The sequence below is a fragment of the Macaca thibetana genome, chromosome 10, assembly GCF_024542745.1.
Source record: "Macaca thibetana thibetana isolate TM-01 chromosome 10, ASM2454274v1, whole genome shotgun sequence".
NCBI lineage: Eukaryota > Metazoa > Chordata > Mammalia > Primates > Cercopithecidae > Macaca > Macaca thibetana.
The window spans coordinates 76,570,467-76,590,171 of record NC_065587.1 but is presented as its reverse complement, the minus strand read 5'-3'; the positions used below and the strand labels follow the sequence as shown (position 1 = coordinate 76,590,171).

At 37.5% G+C, this 19,705-nt stretch overlaps 1 protein-coding gene across 1 annotated transcript in view; it reads left to right on the top strand.

Annotated features, from left to right (window-relative positions):
- HAO1 (hydroxyacid oxidase 1) overlaps positions 1–10,094 on the top strand; it is a 55,169-nt gene extending 45,075 nt beyond the window's left edge. Inside the window, exons 6-8 of the mRNA XM_050745062.1 lie at positions 6,054–6,212; positions 6,325–6,394; positions 8,265–10,094. Of these exons, the coding sequence (XP_050601019.1) occupies positions 6,054–6,212; positions 6,325–6,394; positions 8,265–8,335 (300 nt within the window). The 3' untranslated portion in view covers positions 8,336–10,094. The remainder of the gene's footprint in view (positions 1–6,053; positions 6,213–6,324; positions 6,395–8,264) is intronic.
- Positions 10,095–19,705: the final 9,611 nt, after the last annotated feature.

The following is a 19,705-nucleotide window of genomic DNA, read 5'->3' as shown; positions in this document are numbered from 1 at the left end:
AAATGTTGGCTGCAGGTAAACAGAGGTGGAAAGTGAAGACCTCCTCCTTGTAGGGTGGAGAGGTCGGTCACAGCACAAGGCTTTTTCTCAGATGTATGACTCACTTGTGTATGGATATGCAGACTTAGTAGGTGGGCCAAATTGTTTTCTAAAAATAAAATATAAATCTACTGAAATCAAATCTAACTAGATTTTAAGGGAAAAATAGCCAAATGGTGTTGCTTGTTTCCCTCTCGCTGAGAGAATATAGGCACATCTAGAAGGGTTTTTGAGTTGTGTTCCTTGAGACTGTTTTTTAAAAAACAATAACTGTACCTAGGACCTGGAACTATAAAAATTCTGGAAGATAACATTGGAAAAACCCTTCTAGACATTGGCTTAGGGAAGGATTTCATGACCAAGAACCCAAAAGCAAATGCAATAAAAACAAAGAGAAGTAGCTGGGAGTTAATTAAACTAAAGAGCTTTTGCACAGCAAAATGAATAGTCAGCAGAGTAAACAGACAATCCACAGAATGGGAGAAAATCTTCACAATCTATACATCTGATAAAAAACTAATATACAGAATCTACAAAGAACTCAAATAAATAAGAAAAAAACAAACAATTTGATCAAAAAGTGGGCTAAGAACATGAATAGACAATTCTCAAAAGAAGATATACAAATGGCCAACAAACATAGGAAAAAATGCTCAGCATCACTAATGATCAGGGAAATGCAAATCAAAACCACAATGTGATACCACCTTACTCCTGCAAGAATGACCATAATAAAAAAATCAAAAAACAGTAGATGTTGGTGTGGATGCAGTGATTAGAGAATACTTCTACACTGCTGATGGGAATGTAAACTAGTACAGACACTATGGAAAACCACGCAGAGATTCCTTAAAGAACTAAAAGTAGAGCTACCATTTGATCCAGCAATCCCACTACTGGATATCTACCCAGAGGAAAATAAGTCATTATTCGAAAAAGATACTTGCGCAGGCCTATTTATAGAAGCACAATTCACAATTGCAAAATCGTGGAACCAACCCACATGCCCATCAATCAATGACTGGACAAAGAAACTGTGGTACATATATATGATGGAATACTACTCAGTCATAAAAGGAATGAATTAACAGCATTTGCAGTGACCTGGATGACACTGGAGACTATTATTCTAAGTGAAGTAACTCAGGAATGGAAAACATCGTATGTTCTCACTGATATGTGGGAGCTAAGCTATGAGGTCGCAAAGGCATAAGAATGATATAATGGACATTGGGGACTTGGGGGAAAGAGTGGGGGAGTGGGCAAGGGATAAAAGACAACAAATATGGTGCAGTGTATACTGCTCAGGTGATGGGTGCACCAAAATCTCAAAAATCACTATTAAAGAACTTACTCATGTAACCAAATACCACCTGTACCCCAATAACTTATGGAAAATAAAATAAAAAATTAAAATTAAAAACAAAACAAACAAAAACCAATAACCAGCTGGGTGCGGTGGCTCATGCCTGTAATCCCGGCACTTTGGGTGGCCGAGGTGGGCAGATCACCTGAGGTCAGGAGTTTGAGACAAGTCTGGCCAACATGGTGAAACTCTGCTTCTACTAAAAATACAAAAATTAGCCAGGTGTGGTAGCGGGCACCTGTAATCCCAGCTACTTGGGAGGCTGAGGCAGGAGAATTACTTGAACCTGGGAGACGGAGGTTGCAGTGAGCCAAGATTGCACCATTGTACTTACTCCAGCCTGGGCAGCAAGAGCAAGACTCCATCTCAAAAACAAAACAAAACAAACCATAACCCTCCTCTTTGCATGTCATATACATAAGAGGGATGCTTGCTTGAGTTTTGCCTCACACTTTAGAGCAAATTTGAGGCTCATAATGATGGGAGAAATGTGAGGAAGGATTCGGTGTATGGCACAGTACAAAGTTCTCTCAGTGTGTGGGTTTTGCGGTGAGTGACAAAAGGCCTGGGGGAGGCTGTGGTGTCCAGGTCTCAGTACTTGCACAGAAGAACTTGCTGTACTGCAGATTTTGTTATGTCATAAGTCAGAGCCACGGAGGCAGCATGATGTCATGGGAAGAGTACTGAAATGGAGTCTTGTCTCACCTCTTAGGGGATAAGAGCTAGGTGAGTAAGTCACTGAGACTTTTAGCCCAAACATCTTCACAGTATTGTGTTACTTACAAAAAGAAAGTGGACAACAATATGAATTCTACATTTCTGTTAGGTTGGTGCAAAAGTCATTTCACCATTACTTTTAATGGCAAAAACTGCAATTACTTTTGCACCACGCTAATATAAATCACAGAATTTGCTTATATGGAGAAATACTTATTATCACTAGGAGTCCTAGAACAGTAATTTAACTTCAGTTCATCTTAATATGTTGCTTCTGAGAAGAGTTGTCAGGCCTCTGCTACACCCCAGAAAAACTAAAAAATAAGATCGTATTAAAAATACACTTGTCATCTCATGGTTATAATGTGATCCAGATTGGCTTTGAAGTAGTTAGAGAATAACAGGATGGAATCAAATTGAGTTCTAAAATACATAGCATTAGATCTTCTCAAATTAAGATTCTCTGGAATATTTGAATCCTAAGAGCATTTTTTTTCAATTTTGCATTTTCATTTTGATGCTATCTGGACACAAACTACTTCAAGCTTAGAAATATGACTTTCTTTCACAGTGAAAATTATCAACAGCAAAACATTTTTATAGAATAAGCATTTGGGTTGTTAAGTTCTTGGGGATGTTCTGTGAAGTACTACAAGGGATTTAAATTTTCTTCTATATAAACAGTCCATGCAATTCTATCTTGGAGAAACATTTAATGTATCAGCTGGCTTTTGCTGCATAACCAGTCACTCTGAAACTTACTGGATAAATCAGAATCATCATTATTACAATCTACAATTTTGTGGGTTGGCAATTTGTGTTGAGATCTGCTGAGTGTTTCTCTGGTCTTGGCTGGACTCAGTCACATGTGTCCGTGGCCAGCTACTAGGCCTACTAGGAGGCTGTCATAGGATGAGCTCTGCAGGGATGGCTCTGCATTGTCTCACATCTTCCAGCATTCTCATGAAGTGGCAGGTCTCCTAGAGAGTGTGTGTAAGCATGCAAGGCCTCCTGAGATCTAGGCTTGGAATGGGCATCCTGTCACTTCTCATATTCCACTGGTGAAAGTAAATCACAAGTTCAATTCAGATCTAAGGTGTGGGGGAACAGAACCCTCCTTCCTTTCCCTCTCTCCCATAATATTGCAAGGAAATGAAGAAGAGGAAATCATTGTAGCCATTTTTGCAGTTGCAAACAATCAGCAAAATGTATACAGACCAGTGATTTTGTAAGTGTGCTTAGGTTATGGGCAGTGACTTGGACTCTGTCTCCTTTGCGTTTAACTAAGCACCTCTGGTTCCATCTGCTTTTATTTATTTTAAACTATTTTGATTTGAACAAAGGTTTCCATACCTAAAATGTCAGAAATCGAGAGTATAACTATGGATGCAATAGAGGATGGAAAGGTGAGAGCTCCTTGCCAGTAGAAGTTGTGTTTGGGGGAGGGTTTAGGGGAGCAAGTTGTGCAGGGAGCATTCTGGAAGAGTGTGACTCGAACACAAATGAGAAAGAGGACTCTCTTTGAGAGTCAGATCCCTGTGGGTTTCTTTCTACATCCCCTACTCTGCCTGACATTAGTGCCTTAAATATACCAGGTCCTTTATAAAGTGTTTGATAAAACAGCGAATAGAGGGATGAATGAGTAACAGTATACAGGGATCTTACCATATTTTCCTGGAGATTAACTCCAGTGGAGTTAAGCCCACAATTAGTTGCCCGAAGAAGCACTAAGGAAAAAGCTAAAATGAATGATCTCACAGATGTATAGAAAGCTGAAAAGAGGGAAACATAAACAGGGCCATAACATAGTGAGTCTGTCTACTGTATTTATTTATCTAATCTGTTTGATCAGAATTATTTTGTGTAATATACACCTAGTAAAACTGCAGCTATTGAAAGAAAAAGGGGAGGATTGAAATGCCTAGCAATAGATGGAACATTGTTGTTCACAGACACATGAAACACCAATCTGGGCTCTGTTTTTTAACCCAGGATTCGCATTTTTAAGTATCTTTATTAGTTTACTTTTAGGCCAGGGTAGGCATTGGAAATTACCTAAACACACTTGATTTGACTGACTTTGAAAATGTGTATTGAACCCAAGCTAGCTAATATTTTTCTTTGGTTCTGGTTTCAAATGGGGAAATATGCTTAATTATAGCTTGCATCATCGCTTGGAAATTGTAGCATTTATATGTTGATGTAACTTGCCTGAATGCAAAAAGAGGACTATGTATAGGAAAAGGGACATATGTAAATAGATCCAAAGCATGTTTGGCAAGGCAGAAAAGCCAAAAGGAAAAGAGGAAAATCACATTACGTGCCAAACATTTAGGGGCCACATGCCAAGAGTTACCTTCACTTCCTTCCAATCTGTAGCCCTATTTGGTCTTCAGCCTCATATATAAAACTCTCTTTAGCCTCTAAAATTTTAGGGTAGAAATGGGATAACCTTTGAGTGATTTCAGCACAATTATTTCTGGAAAAGGTGGACTTGAGTGTATGGCAGCTTCTTCAGCATACATTTTAAATAGGAACTATACTTAATTTAGATTTTTACATTTTGGGATGAATGTGGGTGATTTCTACAGATTTCGATCTCTAGCTCACCTTGTAAATTGTTTTCATTCTCAAATGCAGATTCACATTAAAGTAGCCGATTGTATTAGTTAGCTACTGCCATGTGACACTATAAAATGAACAATCCCAAACTCAGTGATTTAAATCAGCAATCACTTATTTCCATGAAAGTTTGTGTTGACTAGTGTCTACCGATCTAGGCTTGGTACTAGCTAGGTGGCTGGTATCCAATTGTCAGCTCCAGCTGGGCTTGGCTGTGCTGGCTCTGCTTCCTGAATATTTATCCTGGGGCCAAAGATGAGGGGGAAATAATACCTGGTGGATGGTCTTCTCATGGTAAATGACAAGGTGCAAAAAAGTAAGTGGGAATACATGAGGTTGCTTAAGGCCTATGCTCAGAAATGACATTCTGCCAGCTCTGCTCACATGTTATCGGCCAAAGTGGCCAAGGCTAAGGTGCAGGCAAGTGCACTTTGATGCCAACCTATGTCCATCATCACCAATTGCCAATCAAGACCAAGATCTTCATGGTGCAAGTGGTCATATTCCTTAAAAGCAAGAAAAATGTTTTCACAGATTGTTCTTTAATATACAGCTGGATGCAAAATATGTTGGATGAGAAAATAAGAGACTAAGTTGTTTTATTATTAGTTGCGTTTGCATTTTACACACTGTTTGCACTATTATCTGAGCATGAATTTTAACAATTGACTTGCAATGAATAATTTATGTCAATAAAATACTTCATTTACTTTTATACATTTTATAATCCCAGCACTTTGGGAGGCTGAGGCAGGCAGATCACTTGAGGTCAGGAGTTTGAGATTAGTCTGGCCAACATGATGAAACCCCATCTCTACTAAAAATACAAAAATTAGCCAGGCACGGTGGTGGGCACCTGTATTTCTAGCTACTTGGGAGACTGAGGCAGGAGAATCACTTGAACTCTCAATATGGAGGCTGCAGTGAGCCGAGATCATGAAACTGCACTCCAGCCTGGGTGACAGAGCAAGACCCTGTCTCAAAAATGAACAAAAAAAGTTATGGAAGATCAAGTGTTTTATGTTTATAATTTTTTGATGACAATCTTTGAATATAAGAAACAGAAAAAAAGAAAACCTTGCACTTTAAAATAAAAATAAGCTACTCATTTCCAAATTTAGTTGGTGTTTTAGTTACTAGCATTTGTACCTCTCTTCTTTCAGGAGGAAATAATTTTACCGTTGACCCCAAACCTACTTGGCTTCTTTCACTCTAAGCCCTAGCTGGATGTGTCCATGGTTTTTGGAGGTGGAGTTGAATAACAATTCAGTGTTAATAGAGTGACATTATTGAACTTTTCTTTCCCCAGATTGATGTTCTGCCAGAAATTGTGGAGGCCGTGGAAGGGAAGGTGGAAGTCTTCCTGGACGGGGGTGTGCGGAAAGGCACTGATGTTCTGAAAGCTCTGGCTCTTGGCGCCAAGGCTGTGTTTGTGGGGAGACCAATCATTTGGGGCTTAGCTTTCCAGGTAATTGGACAAAGAAATAAATATATAAAATAGACAATTTGACAGTAAAACAAATGAATAAAACAAGTCAGACTGATTTACACAATAGTTCTGTATTTTTTCACTCGGTTAGGGGGAGAAAGGTGTTCAAGATGTCCTTGAGATACTAAAGGAAGAATTCCACTTGGCCATGGCTTTGAGTGGTAAGACTCATTCTTGTTTACAACTTTCTTTTCTTTTATGATCTGTAAGTCAGGGTCCTTGGTGGAGAGAAGTGAATTTGAAAGAGAAGAGTGTGGGATCATTGAGTATATTAAATTTGACGTTGACTCCATATCTACAGTTTTGAGGAGCTCTGCATGTGCATAGTCTCTAGTAATTACTTAACCTCTATATTTCACAGCTTTATTAGGAATATTTTGGTGAGTACGACTACTTAAAGGTGGTTGCAACATCATACTCTTCCTCATCTCATAACACATGAACACATACATCTACCTGGATAGTCAACAGCTCCCTTTGGATATCTAAGTGGCATCCCAAACTCTTACCTGTCCAAAACTAAGCTGCTAACATTCCACATTAAACCTGCTCCACCTGCAGTTTCTCCATCAGTTCATGTTAATCCCATAGTTTCAGTTGCTGAGTCCAAAAATCTTCAGTCATTCTTGCCTCTTCTTTTCTCTCACACCTCCTTACTCACAGGGGCTCGATCTTCAAAATATAATCGGATTCTGACCTCCCTGTCATCTCTACTGCCACCACCCTGGCTGGAGCCATCATTGTGTCTCATCCCATGGACATTGCGAGTGGGCAGGTCTATCCTCCTGTACCTCCCCTCTCCCAGTCTATTCTGATCATGGCAGCCAGAACGGTTCTTTTAAACATTAATTGAGATCATCTTACTTTTCTGATCAGAAAACCCCCAATGGCTCCTGGTTTACTCAGAGTAAATGCCAAAGTCCTTGTAGTGGTTTATAAGGCCTCTTATGGTTTGACTCCCGTCATCTTTCTGATCCCAACTTCTAATAATGTCACCCTTACTTATTCTACCCATGTGACATTTGCCTCCATGATGTCCCTTGACTGTGTGAGATATGTTTTAGCCTTGGGGTATTTGCAACGATTGTTCCCTCTGCCTGGATGCTCTTCCTCCAGATAGTTACATGAAAAACTTCCTCTCATCTTTCGTGTGTTCATATAAATTACACTTTCTTAAAGGTGCCTATCCTGATTACTGTGTTTAACATAGCAATTTACCCTCCACCGATCTATTCAACTTTCAGTTTTCTTTTCCAGTTTTATTTCATGCTTTTTCCATAGCACCTATTGTCGCCTATATATCATCTATCATAGAATTTCCTTTTAAAATTATATGTGTTATATATTGTCTGCTTCCCCTTTAGAACAGAAGATGCATGAGGCAGTGTGCTTTGTTGTCTTGACTGCAGTATTTTCAGTGCATAGAGCAGTGCCTGGCACACAAACAATACATATTTGCTGAAAGAATGAATAAATAAATAAATAAATAAGCATTAAAATATTACTAGTGACTATTTCAAATTTGGCTCAGAAAGAACCTGTAGCTAGAAAGAATGGCCGGGAGTTAATTATCAGCTACCCCATGTTTGAAGGCAAAGAGGATTTCCTTTTCTGTAATCCATATGATCTGGATTGTCCCCATAGATAGAACTCCCCAGATAAATGGTCTACTCACTACTGTACTCAGTCTGCAGACAGAGCCTCAACAAGAAGAATGCCATTCTGTGAATCCTCACTACGCATTTTAATTTGCTACAGACATATCCTAAAAGAGAGCTTTCAGTCACTGACTCTCTATTAAATGTGGCAGAAAGAATATACTCTTTGTGTTAATAAAAATATGTGCCAGTCATTTTGTGTTAAGGACTGTTTAGGTAATAAAAAATGGTCTCATGCCACATAAGATTTGGCAAGCCTACCTTGAATCATAAACCTTACATTTGTCAAATTTTACATTCCTTGGGAAAACGATTACCTGCCTGATTATTATTGCATTCAGTTCATATTAAATGTATGCATTATTTTTTTCAGGGTGCCAGAATGTGAAAGTCATCGACAAGACATTGGTGAGGAAAAATCCTTTGGCCGTTTCCAAGATCTGACAGTGCACAATATTTTCCCATCTGTATTATTTTTTTTTCAGCATGTATTACTTGACAAAGAGACACTGTGCAGAGGGTGACCACAGTCTGTAATTCCCCACTTCAATACAAAGGGTGTCGTTCTTTTCCAACAAAATAGCAATCCCTTTTAGTTCATTGCTTTTGACTTTTCAATGGGTGTCCTAGGAACCTTTTAGAAAGAAATGGACTTTCATCCTGGAAATATATTAACTGTTAAAAAGAAAACATTGAAAATGTGTTTAGACAACGTCATCCTCTGGCAGGCTAAAGTACTGTATCCTTTAGTAAAATTGGAGGTAGCAAACACTAAGGTGAAAAGATAATGATCTCATTGTTTATTAACCTGTATTCTGTTTAGATGTCTTTAAAACAGTGGTTCTTAAATTGTAAGCTCAGGTTCAAAGCATTGGAAATGCCTGATTGACAACATTGAGAAGGTAGCCCTGGATAGAATTGGAATGGATGGCAGTAACTGGTGATACTTCTTTGAATGCAGCTTTCCAATCACATCTTTAGTGTCTGAATATATCCAAATGTTTTAGGATATATGGTACTTCTTAATCAGAGAGAAATAAAGCATTTTTTGGGAAGGATATATCTAGTCCATTTGTAACAATATGAAATTTTAATTTTATTTTCTGAGCCCTAATTATCTCGTTTCCTTTCTGCATACCTTATTGGTTCTCCTGTACCTCCTACTTCCCTTTCTTTACTCTTTTGATTCTTTACCATTGATAGCCATGTGCAAGGGTTGCTACATAATGTGTGAGGACTATGCCACATTAAAATGGGGCCCCTTGTTCAAAAAGCAAGACAAAAACCTTTTCCTTCCTTCCACAGTTTTTCTCTTAAGCTGTCATGGAGACGTTTGCTGTTTCATGTCATGCTTCCTTGGGATTGGGGATACCCACATGGCAAGTAGTAGAGCCTTCCAGGTGCCTGCGGTATTGCCTTGTAACTTGCCTTGATCTTACCTGTGCCCATGCCCAGAACCCTGCTGGGACTGAAGGGCAAAAATACTAAGCAGAATGCCTGAGCCAGCAACCAAGAACTCACTTAGCAGACATGGGGAGGTGGCAGGAGATGGAACAATGTATGATGCTAGGTTCTCAGTGTCCCCAGCACAAGTTCCATTGTTGCATCATGCTTCACTTATAAAACACAAATTGAATGATTACATTATTAAGTATTTCAAGCCAATAACCACAGAGCATCAAGCCCTAAGCCCGAGTCCCTTTTCTAAGCATGGAGCCCTGTCCACCGCACTAGGAGCACACCCATGAAGCCCTGATCACGTGACTTTTAGATTCATTCCCAAACCAAGTATTTGACAAATTGGAGGTGAACTAGGTAGCCAAAGTAATTTTGAAGTTGGTTTTTCATCATCTCTCTGGTTGTTCAACCACTGTGAGGTACTGAATGAAACAATTCAGAGAATCACCACCTGAAAATATAATTATTATATTATGTTTTTTTATTATTATTATGCTTTATTATTCCCAGAACTCTTTCTCTCTCCCTTTCTCCTTCTAAATGCTAGGACATTCCTAAATATTAGCATGAACACACAAAAAACTGTTTTCTGAAATTATATACCATTCTGGTAAAAAATAATCACTTAACTTTATGAAAAAGAAAAGTTATCCCTTAACTTTTTCGCAAAATACACAGAATAAATATTTCTGTCATATCATGTCATTGTTTTATGCTTTTCCAATTAATATTAATCAATGAATAAGTGTATAATAAGCACCTCTGATTCCCTCGACAGATTCAAAATGCCTTCTCTGTTGGCACAGAATTTCCAGTTTGACTGCATCACACTGTGTGGTTGTGTGGGCGCTTGCTTAAAAGTTGATAACTTCCCAGAAAATAGAGATCTCCAAGTAGTGTTTTATGTAAGATTTATGCAAGTAACGGTGAGAATGGGGATTACTTGTCTTAATTCGTGAGTTTCTCGTAATTTTTAAGATTCCCTGAGCCACAATAACTCCTTGAATGTAGATTTTCATTTATTTTTTCAAATTTGGAATATATCTGAACGCTTTTTGTTTGATAATCTTTTCATAATCAAAGATATACAGCTGTTTGCTTTTACTTTTTTTTAATGAGTGATATGGACCCAATTGTAACAGTGCTGAAATAAAAAGTGTCTAATGGTTAAAAGAGGAATGGTGTGTGTTGGTTGTACAATCCCTTCCAAGAGTTTTGAAACTTAGGCTTGATAGATAGAGTTCTTTGAGGAAGCCAACAAAGTCCTCTCTTCTAGGTTTCTTGAAATATGTTGGGGGGAGGGGTAACAGGGCTTCATAAGGGCCGCCTCTGCCTTTCGTGTATGTTATTTTATGTACATAGTGTTCTAGAGCAGTTTCTCAAGCTTTAATAGTGCCTCAGAATCAACTTCGGGGCTCGTTGAAACAGATTGCTGGGCCCCACACCATAGATTCTGTTGCAGCCATCTAAGTGAGCCAGCTATTGGGTGTGGGCTCCACGCAGAGACGGCAAGCCTCACCTTAAAAGGCCAGCTGTTCCTTAGCCAATTGACACTTTTTCATTAAATTTTATTTCTTATTGACATATGAAATTCATACAGCGAGGTGTGTAAGGTGCTGAAACCTGAGTGTATCAGTGGCTACACTACATTTACACCTATATGCCTACCTCCCCGATCAAAATATAGAACGTTTCCATCATCTCCAAACGTACTCCTTCCGCCAGAGATAAACCTATGCTGATTTCCGTTGCCATTGATTGATTTTCACTGGCCTTAAACTTTACATAAGTGGAACCATGCAGTGTGCACTTTTGTGTTTAGTTTCTTTTGCTTGGCATACGTGAAGTCCATTCATGTTGCTGAGTGTATCAGCACTTAGTTCTGATTATTGCTCTGTAGTAATTCATTGTAGGAATGTACCACAGTTTATCTATCTCTTCTCCTTTTCTGCTGGAAGTTGATTCTAACTGATTTTTGCAAAAATGCAAATTAACTGTTATTTTATAATTTTTCAAGAAACGCAAGACATTTAGATTTTTATGTAAAAAATTTTAAATGTTGGACAATATTTAACATTTTGAACACTGAGCAGGTCGTGTTAAACATGGACATGGCCCACAAGCCACAAGTCTCAACCCTGAAACATTTTTTTCCTCACAGATGTTTTCCTCATGGCTGAAATCACTCTTATGCCCTGACACAAAATCATGCCTGAGACCTGTAGCAGTGATGGGTGCCTGCCAACAGAAATTGCCAGAATCTCCTTTGTTTAAGCTTATTTATATTCAGCTACCTGGAAGAATGTGGGTGTGAAATAAACTTTCTTCTCTTTACGATGCTTGGGAAGCCCAGGTTCCCAGGTCTGTAGGAATGAATTGAATGGTATTGATGCTTCTTAGCGTGATGTTTGCAGACTGCATTTGGGTCATTGCTGTGTTATTCATTTGCTTGTTTATCTTGCCAAAACACTGGCGTTTGTGAAACAGCTTTAGAGGGCTGTGGTGGATTAGGAAAGCATGAAAGGAAGTTGTGGCTTGTTCTCAAACAGAGAGAAAAGACTTTTCTCTTCATTGTAAAATTCATAACTTATTTACTGTCTGATGGACTATGTTGTATGTCAGTTGCATAGCAACAAAATAAAGTTTGTCTGTTTAGGAAAGTCCAAATATTTCTTTTAACATAAAGACGGAGGATGCTTTCTGAACTTATATTTGCCTCAGCGTGCATTCTGTCACAAGCCAATTATAGAACAACATCAGGATGAGAGTTTATTTTAGGTAATGTAAATGTTAGCCCAAATGATAGAAGGCTATTATTATATGTTTATGTGATGGGAAATCTCATCTATTCTAAAAGATGCAATTTCCTGTCCTTACCCAAATCAAACTTGAGCAATAGGTGTCTTCTTTCCTCTCTAATGTGGTTGCCCATTGTTGGAGGAAATAAAAAGATGCTTTTTTATTTTAAATCCAGTTATCTATTTGCTTCTCCACTGACACTTTTCTGCTCTTAGATAATGAGTATAAGTTCTATTGAAAGTTCTCCAGGACCTTCTAAAAATTAAGAATTGTGTTACCCTGAATGATGCCAAAAGAAGAACTGGAATTCAAGTGAGCAATAGGCTTGATTTTGTTCCTTTGATTTAGCATCACGGGGGAGAAGAGCCTTGCTTGGTTTCTATCTTTTCTGGTTAGATCATCTGTCTTTAACGCTCATTTATTTTCAATTACAGTCAACATCCTGAGTCTGTTTCTAACAGTGGAATCTTCTTATTGATAGAGTCTTTTATGGTAAGATTCTTTACATTGTATATTAGAGCTTTCTTACTAAACTTACTCGATGAAGATCAAGACTAACCTGCTCAAAAGCACTGGATTAGAATCCTGAGAATCTGAATGATTAGCAATGTGAACTGTTATTTAATCTGAGGACCCTCAGATGCTCAGCTGAGAAATTAGGCTGGCAGCATTTGCTTACCTCTCCAGGTCATTACGAACATAGCATGGTGAAATATGTGAGAATTTATCATGAACTGTAAATCAACAGTCAAAGGAAAATATTATTTTATATTAATATTTTAATAATGATTATTATCAGGAAAGAGAATAAAAGACATCCCAAAAAGTCTTTTATTTTATAGCATTTATTTAGAGAAAAGTTAAATATTTTACAGAGTAAAATAAACATCACCAAAGATTTTACCACAGAGAGATAACTGTTATTTATATTGGGTGAATATCATCTCAGACTTTGCTGTGTGTGAATAATCAGTAGCAACTGGAAAGATATAAGTGGTTTTGAAGTCACCTTTGCAAAAATTGTAACAATGAGAAAATTATGACAGTGAAAAAGACTTGATCTAATCAACCTCCATCTTACCTTTAACCTCCTAACTGTCCATGGTCATTCCTGGGCTTGGGCCAAGCTAACATTGGGGATATTTAGTTTATAGTTTAAATGATAACAGCCCTTCTTAAAAACTAAACAGCCCTTGTAAAGCTAATGCAGGATCACCACGTTAGGAGGATGAGAGGAGCCTAAATTCTGCTAAGATGTAGGCCTAAAGGATGATCAGCCTTTATTCTGGGGCTGGGGGTCACAAAATTTGGAACTTCCCCAATTACTCCTGAAGATAACATCACCATTGTATACCCTAAGATTGACCTTTTGAGATGTCTTTTCAGGCTTTGGCATTTCTGAGGACTGGGCGGCCCCACAATGATCCATGACTCTTGACTCAGCTGGTCCTGTGGCCCCCACCCAGAAGCAGACTCAGTGCACAAGGACCATTTTCCACAGTCCTATGATTACATCCTTAGCCAGTCAGCATTACCCATTCCCCAGCCTGCCAAACTACCCTTGAAAAATCCTAGCCTCTGGATTTTCAAGGAAGTTGATTTGAGTAATAATAAAGCTCTGGTCTCCTGTTTAGATGGCTCTGTGTGTATTAAACTCTTTTTGTATTGCCAATTTGTGTATTGAAAATTTGGCTCCATCTGTACAGTGGGCAAAATGAACCTCTTGGATGGTTACAGCTTTACTAAAATAGGCCTATACAATAAATGTTATATTTAAGTAAGATATTCAATTTATTTTTACATGAATTTGTAGAAGGAAAAGTAAAGTTGGAAACATTTAAAATTAAGGTATTTTTTTTCAAAAAGAGATATTGTAGATTAAGAATGCCTGCACAATGTATTTGGAAAATTATGAAAACTTAAAAGATTAAAGTAATTTTTGATTTATGGCATACACATGCTTTAATTTTAGCACCAGTTAACTCGTTAGTAATTAGTAATGACATGAAGTAATTAGTCTCTTACATCTACTCTCCTTTTTTCCTCTTCTCTTCCCCTTTAGTGTGTATATATATATATGTGTGTGTATATATATATGTGTGTGTGTATATATATGTGTGTGTGTGTGTGTGTGTGTGCATATATATATACTTTTTTTTATTTTTGAGATGAAGTCTCACTCTGTCATCCAGGCTGGAGTACAGTGGTATGATCTTGGCTCACTGTAACTTCCACGTCCCGAGTTCATGTGATATTCCTGCCTCAGCCTCCTGAGTAGCTGAGATTACAGATATGTACCACCATGTCCAGCTAATTTTTGTATTTTTAGTAGAGAAGGAGTTTTACCATGTTGGCCAGTCTGGTCTCGAACTCCTAACCTTAGGTGATCCCTCCACCTCGGCCTCCCAAAGTGCTGAGATTACAGGAATGAGCCACCGCACCTGGCCATTAATATATTCTTTTTAAATTATCAAAGTATAAATCATTGTCTTCTCTATCACTGATTTCCAAAATTGTTTAATACTGGTTTTCATTTAAATGGGCTTGGTACTTATAATTCTCATAGCTTCTCCATTCTCTGGTTCTTAACTTTGATTCACCTCTTGGTTCCCTAGATTTCATTGGCCAACTGTAATTTCAAAAATAGCTGGTGTTCCTTCAGTTTGTGCGTGTTTAAAAATCTACTTGATGTTTTTGTATTTGAACGACACCATGGATAGGTATACTACTTTGGGGTCACGTTTTCTGTTTGTAGACATTTTGGATTGCTTTCTGGCATTGAATTTTATGTGAAGAAACAAAAACTGGCTTACTCTTTTGCTCGTGATGTTTTAACATAATCTCCCCACATCCACTTCCCAAACCCAATGTCTAAAAATTATTTCTTTATCTTTGAATTTCAATGCCTTAAGCTAAGTTAAAGCTAAATGTCACATGACTTACCATTGTGACGCAGAGCTATGCCTAACCCATTGTATTTTATTTTAAATTTGAATATACAAAAAACAACCAGCATAAGTCTCATATCAATTATTGACATTTATTTTTACAACATTGTTCTCGCTTTTTTATGTTATCCTTACCAACCACATTATAATGACATTAACAGCAATGGTTATCATATTATAAATTATTGAACATTTTTTCCTTGACAACAAACTTCCTTAGAGGTTTTTGTTATCCAGACCAGTGCTGTCTGGTGAATGTGCTATAATGATGAAAATGTTACTTGCACTGCCAATATAGGAGCCATCAGTTACATGTGGCTATTGGGTGCTTGAAATGTGTCTAGTTTCAAATGCTTCTTTTTATTTAATTTTAATTAATTTAAATTTAAATAGTCATATGTGCCTAGTGGGTGTGTATTGAATAGCACAGATCTAGATGTTATGAATAAAATTTGGTACTGGGGAAACTTAATCTAATAGACTCAAGACTACTTTAAGTTGACGAGCCCTGCTACATGATTATCCTGGGGAAGTCATATAAAGTCTTTTTGATGTAGCTTTCCAATTAAAAAAATAAAATTTTACCCTTATGGTAAGCATATAAACTGCAATGATAAATGTAATACAATTTATGTTCTTCTGTATAGCATGTAAATTAATTGCAATAACAAATGTAATAAAATTGTAAAATTATTTGGAGAAATGCTATATTTATCTAAAGCTGCTTTGTGGAATTATTTTTGGCTTGTTTTTCTTATTAATCTTTCCATTCAGTTTACCATTACCTTGTTGGTAAGGATAACCTAGAAAAACACAATAATGTTGTCTAAAGTTTAGAGTTCATGGCACAGCCCAGCTATTGAATGGACAAACTTGAGAAATCTCAAGTCAAACTTGACAAATCTTGAGAAAATAATCTTGAATGTTACATTTCATCCTTTAGGTGGAATAGCAATATAGCTAATCAGTAAGATGTAATAACAAGTAGTGATATGGTTTCAAACAGTAAAAATAATGCACTTGTAATATTTGGCATGTAATGTAATGACTTATATCTTGGAAATCTGGAAAGAATGAACAAAACATTTAGATATAATGAATATTTCCAGCAGAGTGGATGAAACCCTGTATCCTAAACAGCAAACTGGCACCAATAAGAAGTCTTTCTCAAGAAATGTTGGCATCTCCTTGACATAAGAGCACAGGTTTCTTTATCATATGAACAAATAGCATTGCCAAAGTCAATAACATATTTCAGCTCTGAGTTTTCTTTATTTTTTAATATTATGTTATTTAGTTTTATTATTAATGTGCAAACCACTCAGTTTTTAAAAAATATTCTGAATAATAGTAGACGATAGCTATCCCATATACAAAAATATAGTTTTGATTTGAATTTTGTTTCATTTTGTAATCCCTTTAAGCATTTATCCTTGGTGTTGAAAACAATACAATTACACTCTTTTAGTTATTTTAAAATGTGCAATTAAGTTATTATCGACTATAGTCATCCTGTTGTGCTATCAAATACTAGGTCTTATTCGTTTTTTCTACTCTTTTGGTACCCATTACACATTCCCAACTCCCCTTTCATCCCCTACTACTCCTCCCAGCCTCTGGTACACAATATTCTATGCTCTATGTCCATGAGTTCAATTGTTTTCATTTTTGCATCCCACAGATACATGAGAACATGTAATGCTCATCTTTCTGTGCCTGGCTATTTCACTTAACATAATGATCCTCCAGTCCTATCCATGTTGTTCCAAATGACAGGATCTCATTGTTTTTAAGGTTGCACAGTACTCCATTGTATATATGTACCACATTTTCTTTATCCATCCATCTGTTGATGGACACTTTGGTTGCTTCCAAATCTTGGCTATTGTGAACAGTGCAGCAACAAACCTGGGAGTGCAGCTATCTCTTCGATGTACTGGTTTCCTTTCTTTTGGGTATATACCTGTATTAGTCCGTTTTCACGCTGCTGATAAAGACATACCTGAGACTTGGCAATTTACAAAAGAGAGAGGTTTAATTGGACTTACAGTTCCACGTGGCTGGGGAAGCCTCACACTCGTGGCGGAAAGCAAGGAGGAGCAAGTCATGTCTTATGTGGATGGCACAGGCAAAGAGGGAGATTGGGCAGGGAAACTCCCCCTTATAATACTGTCAGATCTCATGAGACTTACTGGCTATCATGAGAACAGCATGGGAAAGACCCACCCCCATGATTCAATTGCCCCCCACTGGGTCCCCCACAACATGTGGGAATTCAAGATGAGATTTGGGTGGGGACACAGTCAAACCATATCAATACCCAACAGAGGGGTTGGTTTGAATTTTAGTTTGAACATTATTTGATACTATAACCATAGTATCTAGTTGAAATACTAAAGAGCAATATCTTTCAAGTTTTTTTTTTTGAGAATTTCTGAATAATAGTAATTTTATATAATATGTGTCATGGTGTGAACATCCCTGTTTTAAGTAGTAATATCTTGGTTTTAATACACCACAAAAGTAGTCAGGAAGAAACTCTTTTTAAAAATTCTTCAATTATTTGACTTAATAAAGCTAACATTCACTGTTTCCAAGATTCCCAGCCACATATATGACTAAATAAATAAATAAATAAATAAGCACCACCACCACCAACTGGACAAAACCACAAAAAATATTGGAAGGCTCAGAAATTAGTAAAATGTGAATCTATCAAAAAAATTTAGTTTATGCAGTTATTATAAATTCATCATTATGGGCAGGGCAGTGTATTAGAAAGCCAGAATCCACAACTTGAAAAGGTAATCACTGACGCAACTGTTGTGTCTACATAACTGCATAAACAATTTGCCTGCTTTCCACTGAGTTAATCTGATACGTTGTTGTCATGTAAACACAATCTAAATGAAATACACAGATTTTCCCCCAAAATCTTATTTTAGCTAAATTTTTCTTGGCTCATCTTATTCCAGGTCTGTTAACAATTTATCCAGAATTATTTGTTTGGCTTTGAACTCTTTTGCCATCTCTTGTCCATCCTTTATTGGGCAGGCAAATGATGGAGAAAATGATGCAAGTGCAAGCAAATAAACACATAAAGAAAGTCTGCAGAAAGCAGAGCACTCCCCACAGTTTTGGGCCTTTCTCTGGAAGGGAGTGGTTAAAAGGACATGGGAGGTTAATGTCTAACTGCCTCCCCATTGGAGAGATGTCTTTTTTCCAGAAGTTCAGGAATGAGAATCTCTCCCTCCTCTACTAAACGTCCTCTTTGTTAACACTCCTACTTCCAAAATTCTTCAAGGCTTCAGGTTAATAAAATAACAACATATATTTTAAATGTTAAGTAAAATTATATATGATGAATCAGTTACAACTATTCAGTCTCTAGTTGTTTTCACAAATATTTACATTCCTATTGCTTATTCAAACCTTCCTGACGATGAAGGTTTACATGATCCTCTAATGTCTTCTACCTTGCCCAATAGAAGAGGAAATGAGAGATGATACAGCTGCAACAAAAATAACAACAAAATAGGACTCACATCCTGCAAGAATCTAACTCTCCTATCAATTATAATTTATTTTATGTACTCCTGACCATTCTGTCTTTTTGACTCTTGTTCAGGAATAAAGCATAAATCAGGTATTCTTAGTAGTCTATTCAATATAAAAGCCAACATTATTTTCCAGTCTAGATTCATTTGAAACTCAGAAATATTGGCCCATATCAGAAAATGTTCATAATCAGAATTTGTCTACACTGTTAAAGCATTTACTAAAATCAATAATTATGCCTGTCCTCTGCTATCGCGTGATAGGATGTCAATTGTTAAAGCAATATACTGTTTTTAAAAACTTGTAGGCAGGTTCATATAGAGAGTGACAGGAAAGTTTGCAAGGGTGGAAGTTTTTGGACACAACCTATAATTTTCTAGAGGTTGTCCAGATGCCATTAGATATTTCTCTGAGCACTGAGGTCATTCCCTGATGAGTGTTGGGGTAAGGGCTGCCTTCCAAGTCTTTGGACTCCTGACAAAGAGCTCTTCCTGTCAGGGCACATTGCTTTCTGCTCTGCACTTTGGTAACAGAAACACAGCGTCTGGAACAATAGAAAGACCATCCTTCAGTGGCGGTCTGTCTGCTTATGTGGCATTGCCTCCAATTCTGGCCACACTGAAAGCTTTCAGGGGTGAGAAAGCATGTGGGAAAGATGCCTGGAAATCAAGTCATGCTTGTAGAATGCATCCTAGTCTTGGGGTGGACATGTGATGATCTTTACTTCCTTACATGCTCTTAAGTAGACATATGAGTAAACTTAATGTTGTCCTAAGAACGGAAGAAGCATCAATATAGAAAAAAGACGAGGAAATAGTGCTAGAAACTAGACTGTCATTTTCACGAAGGGAGGAAATGTATCTTTTTTGCTGTCTTACCAATACCTTGCATAAAAATTATAGGTATCAGTAAATATTTGTTTTTGTTTGTTTGTTTTTTGGAGACGGAGTCTCGCTCTGTCGCCCAGCCCAGGCTGGAGTGCAGTGGCCGGATCTCAGCTCACTGCAAGCTCCGCCTCCCGGGTTCACGCCATTCTCCTGCCTCAGCCTCC